Consider the following 26,173-nt stretch of genomic DNA (forward strand, 5'->3'; position numbering starts at 1 on the left):
ACCGAACTTCTCTCCCAAACTTTTGTCTGCCTAGCCGGATCTACTTTCCGGGAGGGGCGGAGCGCTGTGTGCGAGAGGAACGGGGGTGCCTGCGCAGGGATCTCTGGTGCGCCGGCTGGGGAGGGTGGTGCTGGTGCTACTGGCCCTGGAGGTGGAGACCCGCCGACCGGAGGCGAGGGGAGGCCGAGGGGCAGTTTGGGCAGCTGCTACTGCATCTCTCAGGAAGTGGAACAGGGAAAAGTGGGGGAGGGGGGAAAGGAACTCTTTGTTTGCTGTTGGAATGCGCGGAGGGGCACGGTGGAATGTCGCGGTCCCGGACGGGGCGACGCGAGGCATGTTCTGCGTAAACATCGTGACTTTGTTCCTACTGTGGGGACTGTGGGAGAGATGAAGAGAGACCGGCACAGAAGTAATGAGACCCACAAAGAGGGGGTCAGGGAGAAAGGTAGATACATAAAGAGGTCAGAGACACGTAATGGGAAGAGCCCAGAAGGGCGAGGAAGCCCACGTAGAGAGGTGGTGGAGGACAGGTAGCGAAAGAAAGGGGGAGCTGGAGCACAGGGAGGAAATCGTGGGTGGTGCGCAGACCGAAGGTTGAGCAGACTGAGAAAAAGGCAAATTTGTGCAAGTCCAGACAGAATGAGAGCCCAACAGATAAACTGCAATAAAAGGACACCACTTTCTGAACCCAAAGCTCTGCGACGGTAGGGAGGGAAGGAACTTTAGTGTCTGTGCAAAAAGAGTGAGGAAGAGGGTTGGGACTCATCTCTACCGTCCGGGTAGGACAGATAGAGGACTAGAAGACACCCCCTGGTGTTGGGAAAAGAGATTTTTAGCAACTCTCTCAGGCGACAAGGGGGATGGGAGGCCTGGTGTTAGGGCTAGCGGACGCCTCCCGATGGTGGGCCCACAGGAGATTGTGATAAAGGGTAAGCATTAAAAAGGAAGAAAGGAAATGTCATTTAGACGATCTAGCAAGTGAAAATGATCAGGGTGGAAAAGGGAAAGAGGAGGCTTCTAGTGTTGGTCGTACTGGTAAAATGAAGAATAAGGAAAGGAAGAAAAGGTGGCTGAAGCTAAACGTGTCTAATTAAATGCCAGTGCAACTGATTTTGCCCTGACTAGCATATCAGGGGCAAGGGGTAGAGGAGGTAGAATGGGGAAGGAAATGATTCCTTTGTATTTAGATAGTAAATGAGCATGAAAATTATATGCAAACAAATTATGCATATTATTTTCATTTCAACATTTTGAACACCTTTCATAATGTTAGTGTAGCCTTAGGGAATGGGGAAGCAAAGGAAGTTAATATCTTTGGGGAAATTAATTTGGCACAAACTATTTGGCTTCTTTGTCCTAGCTGCATTGTCTCCCTGACCTCATCTCTCTGGAGAACTAGCCTCTCTCTTTCCCTGTCAGGCCTACAGCTTTTCTCTGATCCAGAGGAGAGTTCAGTATCAGACTAGAAGCAGGGAACACTGAAAGCATTAGTAACAGAGGGGAGCTATCAGGTTGCATCCAGAACCCGCTGTGACATCTCCTTCCTTTCCTGTCTCTAGATGGGGAAAGAGAACTTGGATTCTTCCTTCCTACTACTTACAATCAAAATATCCACAGAGCCTCTTATATTTGGAAGCTTTCCCACTTTGGAGTGGGGATGGGAGAGTGAACCTTAGGAAAAGTTGAGAAGCCTTTAAAGGAAGCCCCTGTGGGAGTTGGTGGTGGCAGCAATGGGCACAGCTGGGACCAACCACCTGTGTTTTCAGGGGATAACAAGAACCAGAGACAAGTGAAGGGGCGGAAGGAGGCACTGAAGGCACGCTCCAGAGTGCTTAGGACCTCAGGGTAACCGTTCTGTAGTCTTGACTAGAGCCAGGAGCTCCGCAGGCCTTGTTCTCTCTCCTCAAGACTTGAATTATGAACTGTGTACACAGATGGCTCCCAAATCCTTATTTCTAGCCCAGACATTTTTTTCTTTTATAAGTAAGCTCTACGCCCAGCCTGGGGCTTGAACTCGTGACCCTGACTGAGATCAAGAGTTGCATGCCTCCATTGACTGGGCCAGCAAGGCGCCCCTTAGCCCAGACTTTCTTAGACTTAAACACTCAGCCGACCACTAGCATCTCTACTCGGCTGTCTCAAAGGCATACAACACTCTCAACTGACTTCACCTTCCCTGCCTCCCGAAACTGGCTCCTCCAGCGTCCCCTGAAGAAACGGCACCATTACGCACTTAGCTGCTTAAGCCCGAAACAGGAACACCAACCTTCTGTCCTCCTCCCTCCATCTCAGGTCCAACCAACTCTCATCACCAAGCCTGTCAGTCACCAAATCCTCTCAGTTCAGCTTCTTAAATAACTTCCAAATCTGTCCTCCTCTCACCATCACTTTCTGACCAGCCGTCTCCTTTCCTGAGCCACTGCAGAATACCCCCCAGCAGTCCCACACCCAGGCCTGGGTTTCTCCCTGCCATCCATCTCCTACCGGACAAGGGATTATTCTCAAACACAAAACTGATCATCTCATTTCCCTGCCAGCCACCCTTGAATGATTTCTCACTGCCTTCGAACTAAAGTCTATATTCTTTAAGATACCTGAAGAGGTCTCTGTGTCTCTCCAGCTTCTCTATGCACCAGCCCCTCCTCAAACTGTTCTGCAGGACGATGGCAACTCTTCTGTGCTCTCTCTTGCCTCTGGACTTTTGTCCTTGCTATTCCCTTGTTTGGAAGACTCCCGGCCTACCCTTACCCTCTGGTTCACGCCTCACCATCTTTCAGGTCTAAGCGCCACTCTCTGAGAAGCCTTTCCAGACCCCCAGAATAAGTCAGCCAGCCCTGCTGTCTGCTGCTGCTGACCCTTACACTCCCCCATCATCACCCTTATCGCAGTTCATTTCACTGTATACTTAACTGCCTGGCTCCCTGATTAGATAATGAAACCTCTAATCAGCATCTGACCTGCTCCACAGGGTACCCACAACACCTAACACAGTACCTGACACCTAGGAAGTAGTCAGTATTTGTTGTATGACTGACTGAACAGAAAGCCATTTTTACTTCACATTCCATTCATCAGGCACTAAGTTTGTATGCAAGTGTGTGTGTGTGTGTGTTTGTGTGTGTGCATCAGCGAGTGTGTGCACACGTTCACGCGTGTGCGCGCACACACACACACACTCACCCCTTCCTTGAAATACAGCTTGGCTGACACGACTAAGAAAATACCTACAAAGCCCCCTATACCGCTGGGTCACACAAGGGGACAGCAGCTGCCAGTGGGACATGGAACTCTTTAGGCTTTAATTTCTTCATGTGGAAGATGGGAATAATAAAATCTGCCTTACATAATTCAATAAACAGCAGCTATTATATTAGTCTCCCAATTCCCAAATAGGAATGGAGTGGTGCTCAGAAGACTCCAGCCCATGACGGAACTGCCCACCAGGGGGCAGTAGGACCCCGGCCTGGTCCAAGGCTGCAGCCACCGCAGAGCCAGACAAGCAGTCAGGGGGAAGCAGAATGTGCAACCAGGGTAGCTTCCCCGAGATTTCAGTGAAACCAGAAAAAACAAAAAAATTCCGAGATGGGGCATATGTCAAGAAGGCCTCATGTTTCTTAGACTCATCCTCCTCCTTTTCTCAGCCCAGGCACCCCGAGGCACTGTGTGTGCTTAGAAATAAGCATTTTCTGGCTTGCCGTTCACAGGGAGCAGGGAGGTCCCCCTTCTAGGTAAGTCTTTTTATCCCACCACAGCTGCCAGCTTCACTTCCATTGGGGACTGTGGTGAGAAGAGAGACATCTTGTTATTCTGGGAAGTCCCATTCCTGGGACATGGGGAATGGCAGAATCCAGAGTTATTCTTGGTTATAGATTTCATTCATCCTTTTCCACCTTGATTTCAATGAATGAGTTCAAGTCAGGACAGCAGGTTTTGTGGGGTTGGTCGAAAGATGGGGAGACAGGTCCATTCTCATCACCTCCCTCTTCTTCCTCTTCTTGGAAATGAGGATTATAAAGTTCTGGTGGAAGGAGCTGGGCCTCAGCAGAAGGTAATCGGTCTGAGGGAGGCCCATACACACGGTTGGCTTTAGTGCCATGCTTAGAATTGGCATCCAGGTGGTAGCAGAGCTCCGTGAGGCGCTGGGCCCGGAACCGGGGAGGCCGGGCCACCCAGACACCTGGCTCATTGAGACTGTCCTCTTCATCTGACATCAGCTCCTCTGTCACATCCTTCCACAGGCGTTGGTCCTCAGGTCCAAAATGCCTCATGATGCTGGATCGGTTGGCAAAAAGCTAAGGAAGGAGCCCAGGTAGAGACAGGAAGAGAAACAAACTGTGGATTAGATTTGGGAAGAGGGTTCTCGTAGGAAGAAGGCCGTATAAAATCTGTGTCTGAGAGAACCTAGCCCCCAAGTCATCTTAGAACTGCCCTCCCCACCTCCTCTTTCTGCCAGCATTCCTGGCTCTCAACCCTATCCTCAGATGCCATGTCCTTTGGCCCGTCCCACTGCAGCTTAGTAGGGTTTAGTGTTTAGTATCTTGAAAGGAAGGCCTAGAAACCTACCCGGTATCTGCGACTTCGAAGCTTCTTCTCCTCTTTTTCCTTCAGGCCTTTAAAGGGGTTCAGGGAGTTGCGGTACTCACGCCTCTTAGTAAGGAAGTAGGCTACACAGGCTCCTGGCGAGGAGGGAAATGGGAGGGGGCAGAGAGCAGGTCCTCAGCCCTTTTTTTCTGCCCTAACACTACTGGCTAGGAAGGTGAGAATCACTCTGGACGGTGGGTTTTCTCACAGACTCATCAGCATCTATTTACTCCTCTTTGGTTTGGCTGTCTCTGCTCACCTCCCTGTCCAGCACTGACTCCCCCCATATCTCCCACTGGCACTCAACAAGTCCAAGCTCTGTAGCTTCCTCCCCCGACCTGGGCTTGATCAATCAAACCCATCCCTATTCTACTCTTCCGGTAGTGGATTACCAGCAGTTTTTCAGCAGAAGCTTTCTTAATGCTGCAGGGTTAGCTATGGGCAAATAAGAGAAGAGTAAGGAAAGTAGAAAACCCAGGATGTAATATTTAGGGACAAAAGGGCAGGCCTGGATTCTGACTTCCTTTTTGTAACGCCCTAGATTCAGGCCCTGTGGAAATATCATGCCTGCTGGTGTTAGTCCTTTCCTTCTCCTATTTTCATTTCAAGTGGGATAGAGGAATAAAAAGGCAATTGGAAACAATCCTGGGGTGCCTAGGTGGCTCAGTCAGTTGAGTAATTTGGGCTCAGGTCATGATCTCAGGGTCTTGAGATGGAGCCCCGAGTCAGTTCTATGTTCAGTGGGGAGTCTCTCTCTGCTCTTGCCCTTACTTGCACTCTCTCTCTCTTTCCCCAATAAATATTTAAATAAGTAAATAAATAATTAATTATTTAAATTAAATATTTAATTATTAAAATTAATAAATATTTTTTAAAAAGAAAGAAAGAAAAAGGGGCACTTGGGCAGCTTGGAAGGTCTGCTGACCTTCCGACTTGGTTTTGGCTCAGGTTGTGCTCTCAGTATCCTGGATCAAGCCGTGTTGGGGCTCTGTGCTCAGCGATGAGTCTGTTTGGGATTTTCTCCCTCTCCCCCATCCCACTCAATCTCTCCCTCTCTCTCAAAGAAAGAAAGAAAGAGAAACAATCCTGTAAAGATGTGAGAATAGCCAAAAAAAAAAAAAAAATGTTTTAAGTCCACTATTTTCAAAATCGCTTAAATCACCTCCATTACAACTCTTCTCTGACCAAGAACAGTGAGTGGAAAAAGGATGGGGGTTAATTCAATTTTCCTCACCTTTCAGTTCCTTATCAGTGTAATTGTGGGGACTGGTCACCAGCTCCTGCTTGAGCTTTTCCAGAAGGAACTTCACTACTGAAATATTCCAAGAGGACTTGATGCTGCCACAAAGAAGATCATGAACGAGGCAGTCAGCATTTTAAAAGCCAGACAGAGATTCCTGGCACAAATTAATTTTGAGATAAACTCCCCCATGGCCAAGGACAGGATGCAGGGGGCAACCTTAGCCTCACTGTTACATTGGAGTAACCCTCTACTGCCCTCCAGGGGAAGAGGCAGAGTACCCTGTGATTCTTTTCCCTCAAGAGGATCATACCTTTCAGACCCATTGAATCTCTTGTCATTGGTGATGTGGTTATGCACATTGTGGACCAATTTCTAGGGGGAAAAAAAAAATACAGATTCAAGCTGGGAGTGGATATGATGAAACCCTCCTCTGTTCCCTGGGCATCATCCCTATGGGGTTGAACCCCTATGGGGTTCTCTGCCTGAATCCTTCCCATAGGCTGGGCACCATTGCTGGTGCCTCTTCTTAGCCAGAGAGCCTATTCAAATCAGTATTTCAGACGTCCTCCCTTTTGTGGTCCTTCTCATTTAATTTGTACGAGGACTCCAGGATCATCCCTGGTCTCACTTCTTTTTCTGGGGAATATAATCCACTAGGGGAAAAGGTCTCAGACATTTTCACAAACATAATCCTTCCTAATAACCAGGAGAGAGCAAATATACACCAGGATTACTGCACCTGGACATTCCTTGAGGGCCCCTATTCTTGCAAACTTTCAAGTTTTCTTTACAATGTATCTGTATTTATTTTAATCTAAAAATGTCTTCTTGTAATGAGCACCGGATGCTATATGCAACTGATGAATCACTGAACTCTACCTCTGAAAACAACACTACACTATATGTTAATTCATTGAACTTAAATAAAACAAAAATTTTAAAAATGTCTTCTGAATGTCTAAGAAATTCTAATGTCTCATAAAATTGAGGACCCAGGAAAATGCCCTAAGTATATTCCTTTGCACATACCACAAATCTCAAGGGTACACACACCATGGTCTAAAAAACACAAACCTAAAGTAACAGAAATGTGAAATGCAAAGGATCTTGGAGACACTATCACCCAACTCCCAACCTCACATCATTCTACAGGCTTACTTTCAGCTTTGCTTTCATACCTTTAAGAATGGGTTCTCACTATTCTTTCGAGTCAGCTTATTTTACTATTGAACATCCCTGATTGTTAAAAAGTTTTGTCTCAGACTCCGAAATCTGGCCAGTTTTGCCCCTAACAGCACCTAAAATCTTTGAAGACTCTCAGGTACTCCCCAGGTCTTCTATCCGGGCTAAATGGCCCCAAGCTCTTCAGCCATTCCTCATGACACAGTTTCCAGACAGACGCCTCTCAAAACCATTAGGCTCTCTGGCTTGCCAGTGTCCCCGGACAACGTGGCAGTGGGAACGGAATCTAATGCATCAGTGGAGACCAGGCCAAAGGGAGCACTACTTCGCTGAGTGGCACACTACACTTCTAGGAATGAAACCCAAGATGGCATTACCTTTCTTAGCAATGCCACCCCTATTCCTAAGGTCACAGTTTTCATTCCTAGTGAGCTTACAGTCAACTCAAGTCCATTTTTTCACATGGATTACTATCTATGCCATTCCGCAACCATTTTTTTTTTTTTTTTAAACTTTGATGCAGGACTTTACATTTCTTCCAGTTAAATTTAGTTCCAGTGTTTGTGGTGGTATTTTCATCCCAAGCTCCCTCGGTCAGTGGAAATTGCCAGTCCTAAACCGATGGACTCATATCAGGACATCAGCTGCAGCTGAGGAGTTCCCAGTTTACCCTTTTGCCTCTAGGACTGACTGACCATATCCATTTAGGAAAGTACCATCAAGTGTTTATGGTTAGGGCCTCTACTCTATAAAAAGGACTGTTATTAAATTAGCTTCATATTTGATATGGTTATTTTACCTCTTCAGAGTCCCAACCTAAGGAATCACAAAAGATAGGTGAATGCTTCAGAAAGAATCTGAAAGTGTTGCAGGAAGAAGAAGGAGAAGGAGAAGAAGGAGGAGGAGGAGGAGAAGAAGAAGAAGAGGAGGAGGAAGAAGGAGAAGAAGAAGAAAAGGAAGGAGGAAGAAGGAAGGGAGGGAGGAGGGGAGGGAGGGAAGGTAAAGGAAGGAAGGAAGGGAGGGAGGGAAAAAAAGGGAGAGGAGGTGCACAGCTTCCAACTCAAGTGGATTGGAAGAGATCAGCTGATAAAAATCAAACTAGGCTTGAAGTGGAAAGGGAAAATACTCTAAGACAATAATAAGTGTTAAGACTGTGAAGGCTGCTGGCTCACCTACCTCCTGAGCGAGCTAAAAATAAATATATTTCCCCAAGGGGCGGCTGGGATCTGCCGCATTCCAAGAAGTCTGTGGTTCCCATTTGATCCTTTTGGATCCCTAGCAGCAATCCCCAGCGACCCAAGCAGACTGGAGGGATGCCTCTTTGATTCCTTCCCAGAGCTAAAGGCTGGAAGACTGAAGGCCTGCAGCTAACCCTCTCCCTCGAAACCAGTCTGGCACAAGTACATTTGAAACCTTCCTCTGGGATGGGCAGCAAAATCCCCTGACTGGTCCTCCAGAGCCCTTTCAAGCATCTGTAACAGAGCTGGAGGGGTGAGCACATTGTCCTCCTGTAAGGTCCTCAGTTTCACCCGGCTCTCCAGGAGCCAGAGAGGCAGGCAGCAGCCAGGCCTCAACCCCAGACCTCTCGCTGGAGGAGGTAGGAAGAAGAACTGGGAGTGGTCAAAAGACCCATTTTTAAGCAAATTGTAATTATTATGCATTTATTCATGATTTAAACACTATGAAGTTTTGGGAAATCCCTTGCAATGCATTTCTAGATATATGCCTCCAATTTCTGTCACTGGCAGCAAGAGTTGCCCTCTTGGGCCAGAAGTTTCTGACAGAAAAACTAAACCCATTCCCTGTTTTTGATAAGTGAGCTATCCCTGAACATAACCAAAATTTAAAATGAAGGTTAGAAACCAGCTGATTCTGATTATGAATGGTGTCTTCCTTCCCAGGGAAGAAAAGAAGCCCTTAATGTAAAAACAAACCAGAGGAAAGGAAGGGTAAGAGTCAGGAGCCCTTAGACAAGGGAAAAAGAAGCAAGAAGTAATGAAAGAAGAATCTTCAGTTAGGATGAAGTCGGTAAGCACAGTACTGGGTGGGCTTCAACCTTTATTAATATTGTGACAAGAGGAACAGGGCTACACTGTGATGAGATTTCCAGTGGGTGTGAATGGTGAACTCCCCTCCTATTCAGAACTCTCCAATGACTCTATCAGCCATGAGCCAGAGAAGGGATATGCCTTACAGTCCATATGAACAGGATCTAGCTAAAGAACACCCCCACAGTTATCAGAAAGATGTCTGGGGATGCAGAGGTGATCCAAGGGACTATGGTCACCCTAGAGTAGGGTTTCTTGACCCTGACACGACGGACGTTTTAGGTCGAATTATTGTGGGTGGCTGCCCTGTGCACTGAAGGATGTTTAGGGGTGCTCCCGAGGCTCCAAGCCACTCCCAAGTTTTAGGCTCAACTGGTTCAGCTCAGTACATTCCCTGCCAAGAGCTCTTGGAATCCCTAGACTCACCAAACCTTTTTAACCGAGCTGAGAGATGAGGGGCCCTCTGCGCCCTTGGGCTGTGGCCACCTCAGCATTCCTTGGCCATTCTGCCAAGGGGTCCCTTGCTGCTTACCCTGAACACCAGTTATCTGTAGGCTGTTTCCCGTGCTACCCTTCAGTGGTCAGTCTGCTCAATCCCTTAAAGATCTTCCCATCAGGACTATTAGTTCATGGGGAGGAGAGGTGATAGAAAACCCTTCTCTTTAAACAGAATATTTCAAGCTATTTGGAAAAGCCTTTAAAAAGTTCCCCAATGGGGCACCTGGGTGATTCAGTGGGTTAAAGCCCCTGCCTTCAGCTCAGGTCATGATCCCAGGGTCCTGGGATTAAACCCCACATATGGCTCCCTGCTCAGCAGGGAGCCTGCTTCCCCCTGCCCACCTCCCCACCCCCGCCTGTCTCTCTGCCTACCTGTGATCTCTGTCTGTCAAATAAATAAATTAATTTTTTTTTAAAGTTCCCTGATTAGCAGGGGGCCTGCCCATCCTTAGGGCCATGGACCAGCCTGTCTCCTTGTTTTCCCTCCCCCTCCAGTAGGATCCAGGACAACATTCATTCAATATGGGACGTTTAAAATCAACCCACACTTCATTCTTCATTTCTTTCTCCAGACTGAAGAAAAATGTATAGAATTGAGCTCACTCACAGAGAGTACCAGATCCCGCTTGCGCCTGGAGTTCTTCTGCCCACTCCCTCTGGTCCTGCATGGGGAAGCGGTAAACCCTAGAGAGTGTCTCAGCTCCCCTGTTCCCCCAGGGCCTGACTCTTCCAAGGCACCTTCCAGCGCAGCAGCAGCACTGAGCATGTCCTCAGGGCGGGGTGGTGGCAGCTTGCTTCCATTTTCTGGCCCTGTCTCTGAGGTTGCCCGCTGGATAGCCAGTTGTGTGGCTGGTGAGAGCTGCTTGGCATAAGCAGGGACCAGCACCCGCTGTACTGCACCCTCAGAGGCCACATAATCATCCACCAGCTAAGGACATAAAAAAGAATAGCCCATTAGCCATCCAGGCTTAGGGGAACTCAGTCAACCATCATTCTTTGGCCAAGGGCAGTGAACAGAGAGAGCAGAAAGCAGGGGGAATCCAGCACAGTCTTTAATGGTCAACAGCTTGTTTCTCGGGGACTCCTACGGGAGTGTCAGAAAATATTTCTTAGAAATACACGGCCTCTCGAGTTGAATTGTTACCCACAGGACTGATTACAAGGACAAAGCTTGTTTCTGATGCTCTATTTGTGAGGAATCATCTATGATTTGCTCTTGGGTGTAAGAATCATAGCCAGGCAAATATTTTGTCTAAAAGGATTGGGGGAGGAAGGGATAAGAAAGGAACACCAAGCAAGAGAAAGAACAAGAAAATAAAATGATAACACAAACAGGAGAAACAGGAGAAAAATGGGAGCAAAGAAGAGAGGTATAAAGTCAGAAATTTCGGGGCACCTGGGTGGCTCAGTGGATTAAACCTCTGCCTTCAGGGTTGTGAATTCAAGCCCCAGGTTGGGTGTGCAGCCTACTTAAAAAAAGGAAGGAAGGAAGGAAGGAAGGAAGGAAGAAAGAAAGAAAGAAAGAAAAGAAAAAATAAATAAAATGGGGTACCTGGGTGGCTCAGTGAGTTAAGCCTCTGCCTTCAGCTCAGGTCATGATCTCAGGGTCCTGGGATTGAGCCCCCCCCACCACACACACACTGGGCTCTCTGCCCAGCAGGGAGCCTGCTTTCTCCTCTCTCTGCCTGCCTCTCTGCTTAGTTGTGATCTCTGTCTGTCAGGTAAATAAATAAAATCTTAAAAAAAAAAAGTCATAAATTTCTAGAGAGGCTGGCACCAACTGTCCCCCCCACCCATTCCCTTCACAGGACCTGTCTGTGCCCCCACCTTGATCCTGCCCTGGCCGCACCAACTGTCATTGTCCTGACATCTACTTGCTGCCTGTGCCCTCACTCAAGGACATACAGGGCAGGGAAAGGAAGGAGGGAGGAAGGAGAGAGAGGGAAGAAAGGAGGGGGGATTTCTGCAGCCAAGAAAACAAAACAGTGAAAGTGGGGGGAAAAAAAACACAGAAAGAAGCGGGGGAGGAGGCTGAGATTTATAGACCTGTGAGCTGCTTTCTGCGCTGTGAAATCTAATTCCATCCTGTCGGCTTGGAAGCCTTCTCTGCCTGACAGAACCAAAGCTCAGGGCATCGCCTAGCCTGGTACCTAGTGCCCCCTGCCTCCTCCCACCTCCCTGCAGCTCCCCCCTCCAGAGTCCTGGCTGGGCTGAATGGGGCAAGCGGCAGTGGCCGTCACCCACCACATGGCTAGGCCTTCAGGGAGCAGTGACCAGCCACAGCGTGACACTGGAGGGGGACAGGGGCTTCTACATTCATTTCTCAGATCTAGCAGATGGGCTGGGAGTTTCCTCCCTTCCATCTCCCCTGTGTGCTCTGCTCCTTCTCTCTTCCCTGGGTGTCTGGACCTTGTTGTGCATGAGGGAGGAGGAAAGAGAGGACCTGGGGGGAGGGACCATGGGGGAGGAGAGCTGACAGACCTCCCACTGTCTCTCAAGTGGTGACACATCTGTTACTTTCCCATCTCTGTGATCTCCCTAGTTGCTCCATCTCCTTTTCGTACTTCCATGTGCCACGCTCTGCAGTTTTTACTCCACTCAGCCAGGGTTTTCCTGCTCAGATGGCCCTGAGCAGTAAAGAAACTGAAATATCACAGTGTACTTCTGTGTCTTTTCCTGCTCACAAAATATGCCCGCTTGCTCCCCTTGTTCTCCCGACAACGACGTCTCTCTCTTCCCAGGAACTCCCAGCTGTCCACTTCTCATCCTCACGTTTTCCCTTTCCCTCCACCTCTTTCCCACCTTCCCCCACGTTCTCTTGCCCGCCTCAATTCTCTTCCCATTTAGATTCGCCTTTCCTCTGTGCTCTCTTCACTTTCCCTCCTTCCTCAACCCTTCCTCTCCACCTGCCTCCTTCCCTCCCTACACCTGTCCTTCCGTTCCCTTTGTCCTCTCCCTCTCTCCTCCCTCTCCGTCCCTCCCCCGTCCCCCTCCCTCTCTCTCCACCTCTGCCTGCCCCCCCCCCCCCCCCCCCCCCCGCCACCCGCCTCCATTCCCATCTCTCTGTACTGAATTCCTCTTGGCAGGCGGAGGGCCCGTGATAAAATATGAATGAGCCGTCTGTGCGCGGCAGGCCTCCTCGCCAGGAGAGGCAGAGCCCCTGGAGCAGCGGAGCCAGCTGTGGAGGAGAGGGTGGCACGCAGAGCTCCTGAGAGGCAGGGGAGGGCACGGCCAGCGCCCCGCACACCGGAGTCGAGCTCCTGCCAAACCGGCTGCGGTGGGGAGCCAGGCACACGAGGGCTGCATATGCCCGCCAGCAAGGGGCGACCGGGGCTGTCCTGTTTGCGCACAAGTAACCCCCAAAAGCGAGGCTGAAGGCTGGACAGAAGCCAGAGGGAGGCAGAGGGAAGAGGGACAGGCCCGGAGAAACCCTCGGGAGCCACCCCACGACACGCGCGTCCCGCTCTGCGGCCCTACTCACGGGATTGAGCAGCGGGGCCGCGTCGCCGGCCGCCAGGGGGCACCCCGGGAGCCGCGCGTCTCTCTGCGCGGCCGGGAAGCCCAAGGGCCCGGGCCCCACGGCCGAGGCGGCTCCCACCTGCCACAGCTCCTCGATCACCACCTGCATGCCGCTGCCCACGCTGTCACACTCCTCTTCCGCCGCGGCAGCCGCCTTGCACGCCTCTCCGGGGCTCTCCTTGAGAGGCCCCGGCTCCTCGGGAGGGGAGCCGTGCGCCCGGCTGTCCGCATCCTCGTGGGGGGCAGAGGCTTTCCCTTGCCTCAGCTCACCCACCTCCTCCTGGAGACGTTTCAGCAATTCGTTGTTGGCCCTTGCGAGCCCCAGAGCGGCCTCGGCCAGGCCCACGGCCTTCTCCACCCGCTGGTAGATAATGTGCAGGAGCTGCTCGGAACTCTGAACGGCCAGACCGTGTCCAGTCACCGTGATGGGGGTGCTGGAGGGAGGGTTCCCGCCTTGGGACCCTGAGCTGCTCGCGCTGGTCTCGCTCTTGCAAGCACAGCAGCAGCATCGGGCCTCGCTGCCACCGGGAGGGGAGAAGAGGATGGTGGCACTGAAGGACATGGCTGATGGCAGCGTGAGCAAGTATGCTCACACTGCTGGGCTGCTCAGAAAGGTGTTCCCAGCCGGCCCCACTCGAGGCAGGTAGGAAGCACCAGCCTCTTTGGATTCATTTTCCTGTGTCATGGCAGGTGACCAGAGGAGCCTGGGTACCAGGCGGTGGGCTGGGTGAAGGAGGAGTAGGCAAGCCAGGAAGGAGTACACCTTTCATGGCTGCCTGTCCTCAGCTTGCAGAGAGATGCCTTCTTCTATCTGCAGATCCCGTGCTCTCCCAGCACAGTGCGGTGGGGGTCCCACTCAATGCTGACCCAAAGGGTGGTGCCTACACAGGCCTTCCTGACGAATACAGTGTCAAGGGGTAGAAGGTATTCTTCCTGCACCCAAGCATGGAACCCCACCACCACTCCAACCTGAGGGACAGAGGGGTAGGGGACTCAAAAGGACCCACAAGCATCTGGAAAGACGAGAAGATTAAGGAAGAAAATGCAGATCTGTCTTTACCTCCTCCCTGTCTTTGTGGTAATAACAGTCATTGCCTTTTGTCTCCTTGACATCATTCCTTTAGGAGTTCAAAACACTTCCCGCAGGTTATCTCAACCACACAGAAGCTCTAGGAAACACATATTACCCCAGGTCCACCGAAGAAACATGCAGACGAGTTATAGATCTTTTTCAAGGTCAAGGGAGACGGCAGAATCCAGTTATTGCCACTTTCAATCTAGTGCTTATTTTTTAACTGATAACCACTTTTTGTTGACATAGAGAATCACGATTCTACCCTCTCTATAATTTTCTTACACATGCATTCAGAGTAAGACTCCTAAGTAAGGAATATGCCGACAGCCCTCGACACGTCACCAACCTCAACGATTCTATCACTGGCGCTTTGGGGATGGGGCAGGGAAAGGAAGGGAAAAGCTGGATCAGAGAATCAAGCTGCGGTGACCATGGGCCACCCAGCCCCCTGGCTCTCACGGTTGTGCATCTGGGCCTCCAGCCTCTGAAAAGAAATCTAGCTGTTCTGAATCCTAAGCTGGTAGGTTGGAGAAATCACCTCTGAGGTCCCTCATCTCCACTTCTCAAGCTCCTTGACGGAGGGACAAAGCTCAAAAGGCATGTCGAAATAGCTCAGTCCCCACATAACCAGCCCCATCAAAGACGAAACCAGAATATTGATGATAAACCAAAGTGTCTCACTTTTGAATCACTGTAGGTAAGCAACTAAACTACTCTAGGAGAAAAAGAAAAAAGGTATGGGAGGGTTGGATTGTACGACTGAGCACAGTCCAAGGAGCTTCATGTTGTCTTTGCTAAATACTTGATTATAGGGGAAAGAAAATCCTTCTGTCTGAAGCTCCCTAAGTGATAGAATCTTAAGTATGTTTACAGTTTCCACAAGAGATACATTTCCATCTTACCCTATAAATGATATCATAACATCACAATTAAAAAAAAGGGGAGGCGGGTAAGAGAATTTTCTATATATTGAGATTTGGGTTTTTTTTTTTTTTAAAGATTTTATTTATTTATTTGTCAGAGAGAGAGAGGGAGAGAGAGAGAGCACAGGCAGACAGAGTGGCAGGCAGAGGCAGAGGGAGAAGCAGGCTCCCTGCTGAGCAAGGAGCCCAATGTGGGACTCGATCCCAGGACGCTGGGATCATGACCTGAGCCGAAGGCAGCTGCTTAACCAACTGAGCCACCCAGGCGTCCCGAGATTTGGGTTTTTTTGAATCAGCAATCTCATTTCAGAAACAGGTGATATCAATGCCTCTAAGGTACTAAAATATAAATCTGACCATGCATTTTAATTACATTTGGCTATTCAAGAATAGCCTTTGATTTGCTCTTTCCACCTTTTATACATAAAAAACAAACAAACAAAAATGTTTCTGTGCCAGGTTTTAACATGTAAGAACTTCACTCATATCCATTTGCAGCTTCTCTGTCATTAGAGTCACTGGAAGGCAAGCTTAACCTGAAACTAAAGGTTAGAGGAAGGCAGTAAACGAGTCCGGTGTCAGTTTATGGATGAAGCATTTATAAATCCTTTCCCTTCCTAAATAAGGGCCTTCACTGTTCTTGCAGGGTTTTTAACCAACATCATGCAAGGAGTTTCACCTGAAACACGGCTGTTGTGAGAAAAAGGGAGTTATGTAGAAGATAAGATACAAATGGTTGCCAGTTGGGTTCAGTATTTGTAAAATCAGATACTAAGACGCATCAGGTTGGCACACTGGGTGGGTACCCCTTCTGGTACCAAAATGACAACAGCTACATTCTTGCCCCAAACACTTACTCTTTCTTGCAAGGGCCTTAACCCCTGCCAGTGCTGTGCCTGCCTCAAGCCCTTCCCTTCCCCTTGAATGGTCATTCCCAGGTCATCATTCCAAAACAGCTCTGAACTGGAGTGTTAAAAAAAAAAAAAAGAAAAAAGGAAAAGAAAAAGAAAAAAAGATATGTATTTCTCATCCTGCTCCACTACTTAACAGCTGTGTGAACTTGGAAAAATGATTCCCTCTTCTGAGCCCCAGCGCTCTCCTCTCTGCCGACTTGGGAGTGTTTTGGTGAGGACTACACATATGTAATGTAGGTAAGGCACCTACAGAGTGCTGGCACGCAGTCAGTGCCCCGCAAATAGCAACTGGATGGTAGGATGATTATTCCCGAAATATTTTGTGTTCCATCCTGGAGCTCCATCCTGATTTCCTAATCTTGAAAAAAAAAATGCTGTGCCTTGAAATGGAACTTGAGGGATTTCCCCCCTAAATTTAATAACAAATTTCTAAGCAACAATAAATTCAAGTCTACAAAGATGCATGTATGCATATAAAAGCTTCTATGGTATACATTAGAGAGGTAATTGAGAAAACAAAGTATTTGCAATTTGCTTAGTCTCATGAACCGGCTTTAGACTGGGGATAATATACAACTTTGCTAGCTTTTAATGATATATTTTCATATTTGTGTTGACATAAAAAAAATCATGATTCGGGTGCCTAAATGGCTCAGTCGGTTAAGTGTCCGACTCTTGATTTCAGTTCAGGTCATGATCTCAGGGTTGAGAGATTGAGCCCCACATTGGGCTCTGGGCTGGGTATGGAGCCTGCTTTTAAGAATCACTCCCTCCCTCTCCCTTTGCCCCTCCCCCATCCCAAATTATAATTCTACTGTCTCTGTAATTTTGTTCCTCAATTCTTTCTGCTTTTCTATTTTGTATATTAACCTAACTACGTCTGGGTCATCTGGGTGGCTCAGTCAGTTAAGCGTCTGCCTTTGGCTCAGATCACACTCTCAGGGTCTTGCGATCGAACCCTGTGTGAGATTCCCTGCTCAGCAAGGAGTCTGCTTCTCTCTCTCTCTTTGCCCTTCTCCCCAACTTGTGCTCTCTCTCTCAAATAAATAAATAAATCTAAAAAAGAAAAAAACCTATGATCATTTTATTTATTTATTTTTCATTATTATTATTTGGGGTGAGGGGCATAAAGAGAGAGAGAATCTTAAGCAGACTCCATGCCCAGCACAGAGCCTGATGTGGGGCTCAATCTTGCAACTCTGAGATCATGATCTAAGCTAAAATCAAGAGTCAGATGCTTAACTGACTGAGCCACTCAGGTGCCCCTAACTATGTCTATTTTAGAATGTCACATTCAGAGAAATAATTGGTGTTTTTTTGTTTGTTTGTTTGTTTGTTTTTTTATTAACCGGTCTATATAAACTCAGTACAGTGCACTATAGCACAATGGGTATTCAAATAACCCTTACTTGGTTTCTGTGGACATTCCTGCTGACTTAATTTTCCTGGCTCCTGTATTTACTTAAGCTCTAAGATACTGAAATGAGAGGACAAGCAAAGAAAGGAGAGCCAGCAGGTAATAAAGGAATATTTCACATTATAATATTTCCTAACCAGATAACAATCTAAATGCTGGATAAGTTGGATTAAAAACACACATTTCATTAGCTACATACATCCCTATTACAGAAAAACAAGTTGAAAAAAAAAGTTTCTAAAAATTCTCTATGCAAGGCCATGCTGAAGGATGAGTCACCAAAATGGATTGCCACCACCAAATACTCAAATGAAGACAAAGTCCCTACATGCAAAAAGCTTACAGCATATGTGAGAATGGAATGTCTAAGAAACAAAACAGAATATACACAAGTGCCTTAAAATATGAGTGCAGACAAAAATTCTTGAGGAGATAGTTCAAAATAATGGAGAGATCAACAAAACGAAATCATATGAGAAAGGGGTCTTACAGAAGAAGAACCTCCAACCAAGCCTTGGGCAATGTATAAAAGGAACTGGTAGGGTGGGAAGACATGAGAGATGAGAGGAAAAACAAACATTATAGGAATTTACGCAGTACGTGTGCGAGGTCAGAGCAAAGGTATGGAAAGCTGACACAGGACTCTGAAAGCCATGTTAAGGAAACTCCTAGAGTAGGGGTGAGCAAACTATTTCCTATAAAGGACCAGACAGAGTAATTTTGGCTTTGCAAGTCATGTGGTTGCTGTCATAACTACTCAACTCTGCCATTGTGGCACAATGCAGCCATGGACAATACATAAGCATGACAATATATAAACAATGACTGTGTTCCAATAAAATCTATTTATAAACACAGAAATGTCATAAGATATTATATTTAACTTACATTAAAAAATATAAAAGCCATTCTTAGGTCATGGGCCATACAAAAACAGATGGCAGACCAGACTTAGCCTATGGATGGTAATTTGCTGACCCCTGTCTTAGACACCCAAAGTGGAAGGGTTAGATAGTATTAGGAGACTCTTTAATCCGGAAGTGAGTTGAGAATGAGGGTTGTGGATATGAAGGTTCAACATTCTGACGGAAAACCTGATACTATTTTTTTTATTTAATAAATACGGGCACAGAAATACTGGCAAAGACAACTTCAAGATCAACCTGAGGGTCAGCAAATGGTACCATTAACAGAATGACAGAAATGAGAATGTTGAGGTGGCTCAACTGGTTGGGCATCCCACTCTTGATTTTGGCTCAGGTCATGATCTTCTGGGTTGTGGGATCACCCCCACATCAGGTTCTGTGCTCAGAGAATCTTGCCTGAGATTCTCTCCTCTCTTGCTGCCTCCCACCCCCCCACCCGCTGATGTGCGCACATGCGCGCATACTCTCTCTCTCTTACATAAACCTTAAAAAAAAAAAAAGGAAATGAAGACATTGAGAGGAGGCACCATCATGTTAGAAAAGATGTGTGTGTATATATGTATGTATGTATTTATTATTTTTTTAATGAGCTCTACGCCCAACTTGGTACTCAAACTCACCACCCCAAGATCAAGAGTCACATGTTCTACCAACTGAGCTAGCGAGGCACCCCAGATGTGTATTTACTTGACAAGTTAAATTTCAAACTGATAGCAACATCTTTAAATGGATGTCCGGATAGCAAATGACTAGGACCGAAAACAAACCAAAACAAAACAAAAAAACCAAGAGGAAGGTCACAGCTGGAATGCAGATTTAGAATCTTTAGCTGGAGGGTGGTAGTTGAACCTGAGAGTGAATGCATTCTCCACAGAGTAAGGATGAAGTGTGAAATGTAAAGGCCAAAGACAGCGCTTAAAGCCAATCTGTGCAAGAGGCTTCATTAAAAGAGAAGAATGGTCAGTGAGGTGGGAGAAAAAGAGTGTTATGAAAGCCAAAGTAGAAAGAATTTCAAGAATGTGGATCTAATCAACTGTGACAGGTGCAGCAGAATGACTAAAGAAGATGAAAATTAAGGAGATACATTTTATTTGTCTGTGATGGTCATTGGTCGTGACCAGAGAGGTAATTTTTCAGGGAAAGTAATACAAAGCAGTAGGTGAAAGAAGAACTGATGGAGAGAAAATGCAAACAAGACATGAAGTCAAGTTTTCTAGAGTTTAGTTATGAAAGGAAGGAAGGAAATAACAAGGAAGTCAAAAGAGGCTCTAGAACTTCACTATATTTACAAAGCAGAAAGAAAAAGTTCAGTGATTTCTGTGCCATTAACCACAGCAACGTTTTTCTAGATATATCTCCTGAGGAAAGGGAAACAAAAGCAAAAATTAACTATTGGGGAGTGCCTGAGTGGCTCGGTAGGTTAAGTGGCTCGGCTCAAGCCATGATCTCAGGGTGGTGAGACAGAACCCCAGGTCAGGCTTTGCACTGGGTGTAGACCCTGCTTAAAATTCTCTCTTTCGGGGCACCTGGGTGGCTCAGTTGGTTAAGCAACTGCCTTCGGCTCAGGTCATGATCCCAGAGTCCCTGGATAGAGTCCCACATCGGGCTCCCTGCTCAGCAAGGAGTCTGCTTCTCCCTCTGACCTTCTCCCCTCTCATGCTCTCTCTCTGTCTCTCTGTCAAATAAATAAATAAAATCTTTAAACAAAAAATTCTCTTTCCCCTTGCCTCCCCCCCCAAAAAAAAAAACAAACAATAACAAACTTACTGGGACTACAACAAAACAAAAAACTTCTGCACAGCAAAGGAAACAGTCAACAAAACTCAGACAACCTACTGAATGACAGAAGATATTTGCACATGACATATCCAATAAAGGTATCCAAAATTAAAGAAGTTATATAACTCAACACAAAAAACCCAAATAATCCAATTTAAATATGGGCAGAAGACGTGAAGAGACATTTCTCCAAAGAAGACAGTCAGACGGATAGCCAAAAGACACATGGAAAGATGCTCAACATCACTCATCAGAGAAATGCAAATCAAAACCACAATAAGCTATCATCTCACACCCCTCAGAATGGCTATAAAAAACACAAGAAACAACAAGTGTTGGCAAGGATGTGGAGAAAAAGGAACTCTGTGCACTGTAGTTAGGAATGCAAATTGGTGCAGCCACTCTGGAAAAACAGTATGGAGGTTCCTCAATAAATTAAAAATAGAACTACCAATGGTACCTGGCTGCCTCAGTCAGTACAGCATATGACTCTTGAACTCAGGGTCGTGAATTCAAGCCCCAGGTTGGGTGTGCAGCCTACTTAAAAAAAAAAAAAAAAAAAAGAAAGAAAAGAAAAATAAATAAAATGGGGCGCCTGGGTAGCTCAGTGGGTTAAGCCTCTCTGCCTTCAGCTTAGATCTCAGAATCCTGGGATTGAGCCCAGCACTGGGCTCTGCTCAGGGGGGAGCCTGCTCCCCCGCCCCCATTCTCTCTGCCTGCCTCTCTGTCTACATGTGATCTCTCTCTATCTCTGTCAAATAAATAAATAAAATCTTTTAAAAATAAAATAAAATGGGGGCGCCTAGGTGGCTCAGTGGGTTAATCCTCTGCCTTCAGCTCAGGTCATGATCTCAGGGTCCTGGGATTGAGCCCCGCACTGGGCTCTCTGCTCAGCAGGAAGCCTGCTTCCCTTCCTCTCTCTCTGCCTGCCTCTCTGCCTCCTTGTGACCTCTGTCCGTCAAATAAATAAATAAAAACTTTAAAAAATGAAATGAAAAGAAGGACAACAAGACTTAAAAGAAGGCGGCTGTGAGAAAGTAAAAGATGAAGATATTAGAAAAGAATTAAAGTTTTCTTCTAGGAAGGATCCTCCCGATGTGAGAAGGAAGGAACAGTAACTTTTCCCTAAAACTACAGAGAAGAAAAATGAATACAGAGCAAAGATTCATTGAGGTGGAGAGAGGAAGACAAAGAGATACAGTATTAAGACTCTCTTTTTACTTAGAGGCAGATTTTCCTCAGTATGAATAATCCAAACTGATAACAGAACTTTACTATAAACAGTACAGCATTATCTGTTGTTACAAACCTGTTAAATCCTTTCCTAATGCTTCCAAACTAACATAATTAATTATTCTTGCTTTTTTCCAGCACTGGCTTATGGTTCTAGAGCCCATTTAAGACTGTCAATATTATTAAGGTACATAAACTTTATTCTGATATCTTTATTTTACTTCTCAAGATGTATAACTTTAATTCAATAACACATGAAGCCATTCATGCACTGTTTGGCAAACCAATGGTTAACTATAGTAAATTATGTGGGCAGTGTCTAAACCATCATTCTCAAACATTTTAATACGGTCAACTTTTGCAATTCAGACTGCTAATTTATTTGCAAGCCAAGAATTCATATTTTCATTCCAGAAAGGAAAAAAGAAAAGGAATAAACTAAGGTTGACCACCACAGAATAATATACAAGTCTTTTGCAAAATGCTATCAACTTTTAGAATTGAGTTTTAAGAAAAAGATCTTTACTCTTTTGATGAGTTGCCAACACAAAGTGATGGCAGCTGCCAAACTTAAGTTTGCATAAAATACATGTTTGGGGTTCATTCAGTGTTGGTCTAATTTTAACACATGTGAAAGGGGCCCAGAAAATGTACTTTCCAATAATTTTGGTATTTTCTTCATAAATATTTAGATTAAAAAAAGAAAGAAAAGCCCATGGTGGGCCATTGAGCAGACCAAATAAATTAAGCAGTTAACATAAAAAAAAAAAAGAAAGAAAGAAAGAAAGAAAAGTCATCTTCTTTAGACAGTTCAGGGTGAGACTGTCCATAATCTTAACTACCCCTTTCCTCCCCAGTCACATGTATTTGTGTTAGAACTAAATATATCATCCTCTTGGCAGCTCCGTTGCTTGCTTTCAACCCATTCTGAGTTTGAATTTTCTGCATGACTGAGTTCACCTCCAAACTATGAAAAATAAAAGTTTCCTCACTCTTTAATAGATGTGTATGATATGGTATCACTCTGATGATGTATGTCTTTGTAATGGGCCCTTGACTCATTTAGGGTCAGGCTAGCAGTGGACTTCCTTAAATGTGATTACTGAAAGCACAGCAATTCATACCGTAATTTTCATTTTAAGAAATAAAAGGAAAATGGCCACTTAAAGTTCCAATGGTGCTGGTCAGCCCTGCTCCTCCACTTGGAGGTGCAATACGGCTCACCTGTTCCTATCCAAAAAGAGCCCTTTCATCACACCAGAGCAGGAAAGCAAATACCGGAAAATACTACTTTACTACATTTTGAAAGATCGACCCATCTACTGCTTTGCAGAGAAAGTCTAGGACCTAATTTTCAGGTTACATTTACATTTCAGAGAGATGTAGACCTAAGGGGAGAATAAGATTCTAAGAAAAGGCTTCCACTAATCCGAAGATTCCAAGTATACTTGTAGAGTGGTTTAAGAGTTTTTAGCCTAGCGCCGAAGTCTTTTATTTACATGTGTTAAAAATGCAACTGGCTAAGATTAAAATTCTCGGTTTAAGATTTCCGTAGAAATGTGCCTGACAAAAAGGACAAGTCCCGCACTTCTGGATCAACTGAAAAATGAAAAGCTAGCTCCTAAAGCCACATCATGCGCCCTGCGACCCCTCGGTAAATGTTAGTTGATTAAATATGTCAGAGATGACAGGTGGGCACCAGGGACAGCAGAACCATTTCCGACACTGGGAGAACAGAGCTCGAGCACTGCCCTCGAGTCAGGCCGCACGGGTGAGGGCGACTCGCCCCTGAGCCTCACCGCAGTAGGGGCCTGGGGGTTCCGGGGAAAGGGGTGTAGGAGCAAACAGCCCCGTGTCCCGATCAGGGATCTTGCCGGGTCACCGTGGGTAGACTCGTGGCCGCAAAAGCTCTGCGGACTTGGGCGGAGAGCCACCGGGAACTTCCCGCTGCGACCCGGCTCTGGCAGCCCTACAGGTGTTCCGTCACCGGTGTTCCACCGCGTGTGCCCCGCGCCGCCGCTCCAGCTGACTCAGCGGCGCCTACACGAACGCGCAGCCCGGCTGAGGAAGACTGCGGCGCCGGCCCGTGTACCCCGCCAGCGCGCGCTCGCGGGGAGGCACCGCCCCGCCTGTCCTCTGGCTCCCGGTGATTGGCGACTGGACGACGGGGGAAGCAGGGCCGGGGAGGTTATTGGCTGCAATCCACAATCACTCAACGAGCCAGGGAAGGGAGGGGCCACTTCAGGGAGGGACACGACTGCGAAGTTTTTTCAAGGCCATGAGGCGCCATCTTTGGCTTGTTTTGTTTTGTTTACTTGTGTTTGTTCGTCGCTGCTTAGAAAGCTGCGTGTACACGATTATAAATTCAGTGCCACTAACAGGCCTCAAACATTTGGTGGTGGAAGGATTTTAATTCCCGTCGGCCTTGGTTACAGATCTTTCAGATACCACTAGCAAAAGTGGAAGTTCCCCTTAATTCAAAGTTTTCATCTCTAGGAGCCCCGGGATTCCCAAAGTCAACCGAGTTTAGCTGTGCTTTGGTAGGAAGGCCAAGCCAACGATATGTTCGTGGGACTCAACGCAAGGACACTGGGCATGAGCCTAGGTTCCTAGTAAAAATCAAATAGCAAGTCAGAAGCTTGGGTTGTGTACCTCTCTGGGACAAGCTCTCTCTCCCGGGAAGCTAAAAAGTGATGACCTGCAGTGATGTGGAAAAGAATGAGAACAAAACTCCATTAAAAATTCCCAGCACTGGTGCCACCACAGAGTCATTGGAATCTGACTAGATTTCAGAGATTTGCATGCAGGTCTAAACTTGTGGAATGATCCACATTTGAGACAGTATTTATTAAGTACTGATCTGGCTTGCATTGTTAGGAAATAAAAATAACACCCAGTACAAGTGAGAAGCCCAGAGAGCCCACAGAGGGCCACTTTCATTATAATGAATTTCAAGACCTGGACAAGTAATTCTAAAGCTGTTGTTTAGGCGCCCTAAATACTACCTGAAACTGAGTAGGGTTCTGACTGAGGAATGGAAATGTATTTCCATCCTCCTACAGAAGCTTTGTTGTAATTAAATTTGAACTCTACAGTAGACCCTTCTTAATATCCTGATTGCTGCTTCACTGGTGACATTCCAGTTTCTCCCTCATCATCCCATATACTTCCTATGCTTTCACTCCAATCTGTGAATACAGATTTAAATATATTTTCCCTATGACTCCTCATAGGAGACAGTGGCTTAGTAACAGAATGAAGTAAGACGGAGGCTCGTGAGACGAAGGCTCATGTAACAGGAAGCTTTGCTCTAAGCGTGTTCTGTCCTCCTCTTCTTACCCTTTTCTCTGTGACTCTTAGACCTGGGGAGAAGGCTACTCAATCCAAAAATGCAACACGATTACCACAATGCATTTCTTATCCCCCTCCTATGTATTATTTGCCTTTGCCTCCTCTTTGCCCCTCTCCCACCACAACCACCATGAATGGTTTTTGAGATTTGGACTTGACTGGATTATTTTCCTGACACTTTGCCAGCTGTGGAGCTTTTCAAACAAATCCCAACTTATAAACGACCATTTTGTCAAAAAGCCAAGAGAGAACTTCCCTTCTGAACACACCAACCAAACCACACATAAAGGCCAAAATATACACAGCTGTACATTTAAGAACGTGAGACAATAAAAAGCAAAACCACTTAAGGCAAAACAGTCACTAAAGAAGGCTTCGAACCACAGATTCAATAAATTGCCTACCCTCATTTGCCACATGGACTATATACTCCCTGGGAATTATTTAATTATTCACTAATCTGGTACTTTAAAAGAGGAGTAGAAAAATACAGTAAATGCACATAAAATGAAAGTGCCTAAGTATGCGGAGCATAGGATTTTCTAAGCTCTAATTTGCACACGAAATCCTGTTTGGATCACATGTGGGAACACAACAGGAAAAAAAAAATCACAGCCTAATAAGGGCTACTTTGCACACATAAAATCAAAGGTAATCTCTTTCGAAAACAAAATCTGATATGGCACATATACACATACTGTACATATACAAAAGCACAAAACCCCAAGATAAATCTTTATAAAATCATTTGCTTCAAAACACACACACACACACACACACACACACACACACACAAAATGTCTTCATGAAAATGTAAGACACATTTTTAAGAAGGGCTTTGCCCACCTCCCCTGGGAGGTGAGTGTCTCAATTATAATATCCAAACATTTTTAACCTATTGGCCTTGGACAATTGCCACATTCAAGCCACTTGGTTTTGGTTCTGGGGGAGGGTGTGTAAAACGCACGCAAACAGCTTTGTGAGGGAGTCTCAATTCTCCGCTTCTTTCAACGTTGCCCTTGACGTTGCCCGTGGCAGAAATATACATTATCCCTTCACCCCGCCTTAAAAAAAAAAATCTATACTTCCCAAGCAGCTAAATTTTTTAAATACCTCGACCACAAAAATTTACCAGTTCTTAAACTGTGATAACAAAAAGAAAAAAACTCTATAAATTTGGCTGGAAATAGTTGTACACGGCCATCCTGCTTCTCAACTTCTTGGTATATTTAAAACCTTGACCAGGAAAAAAGAAAAGAGGAAGAGAGACAGAAAAAGAAACGGGGGAAAGCGCAAATTCCCCTTAGCAACAGTTTCCGCACCCCAGCACTGCCACAGATCTCTATTTTTAAAAATTTTGAACACACACACAAGATTAAGGAGGGGAAAAAAATGGAAAAAGGATACCCGAAGGTCGTATGGCTCTTTGTATTCGTGTGTGTGCAAAAAGGAGGACTCGCGGCGCCGGAGCCGGCAAGCCCCGC

General features: G+C 46.3%; 1 protein-coding gene across 5 annotated transcripts; it reads right to left on the reverse strand.

Annotated features, from left to right (window-relative positions):
* Positions 1 to 3,735: 3,735 nt before the first annotated feature.
* On the reverse strand, positions 3,736 to 26,173 carry C7H14orf93 (chromosome 7 C14orf93 homolog). 5 transcript variants are annotated; one of them, XM_047736143.1, is made up of 7 exons: positions 26,097 to 26,172; positions 13,034 to 13,966; positions 10,160 to 10,480; positions 6,135 to 6,196; positions 5,816 to 5,919; positions 4,564 to 4,676; positions 3,736 to 4,292 (listed from the first exon to the last, which is right to left on the reverse strand). In XM_047736143.1, exons 2-7 carry the CDS (start codon positions 13,631 to 13,633, stop codon positions 3,873 to 3,875), a joined length of 1,620 nt encoding a protein of 539 aa, XP_047592099.1. In that variant the 5' UTR covers positions 13,634 to 13,966; positions 26,097 to 26,172; the 3' UTR covers positions 3,736 to 3,872. The 5 variants fall into 5 exon arrangements, with proteins under 5 accessions (XP_047592099.1, XP_047592096.1, XP_047592098.1 ...); XM_047736140.1 differs by having other exon boundaries at positions 13,034 to 14,084; XM_047736142.1 differs by lacking the exon at positions 26,097 to 26,172 and adding an exon at positions 14,132 to 15,122.

The sequence above is a fragment of the Lutra lutra genome, chromosome 7 (genome assembly GCF_902655055.1).
Source record: "Lutra lutra chromosome 7, mLutLut1.2, whole genome shotgun sequence".
Taxonomy (NCBI): Eukaryota; Metazoa; Chordata; class Mammalia; order Carnivora; family Mustelidae; genus Lutra; species Lutra lutra.

Bases quoted from the DNA above. Each gene is read 5' to 3' on its own strand.
- C7H14orf93 (XM_047736143.1), bottom strand. From the start codon at position 13,633: ATGTCCTTCAGTGCCACCATCCTCTTCTCCCCTCCCGGTGGCAGCGAG. The intron at 10,481-13,033 runs GTGAGTAGGGCC...TTATGTCCTTAG, and splicing joins CGGCCCCGCTGCTCAATCCC to CTGGTGGATGATTATGTGGC. The intron at 6,197-10,159 runs GTGAGTGAGCTC...TTTTCCCCCTAG, and splicing joins AGCGGGATCTGGTACTCTCT to AAATTGGTCCACAATGTGCA.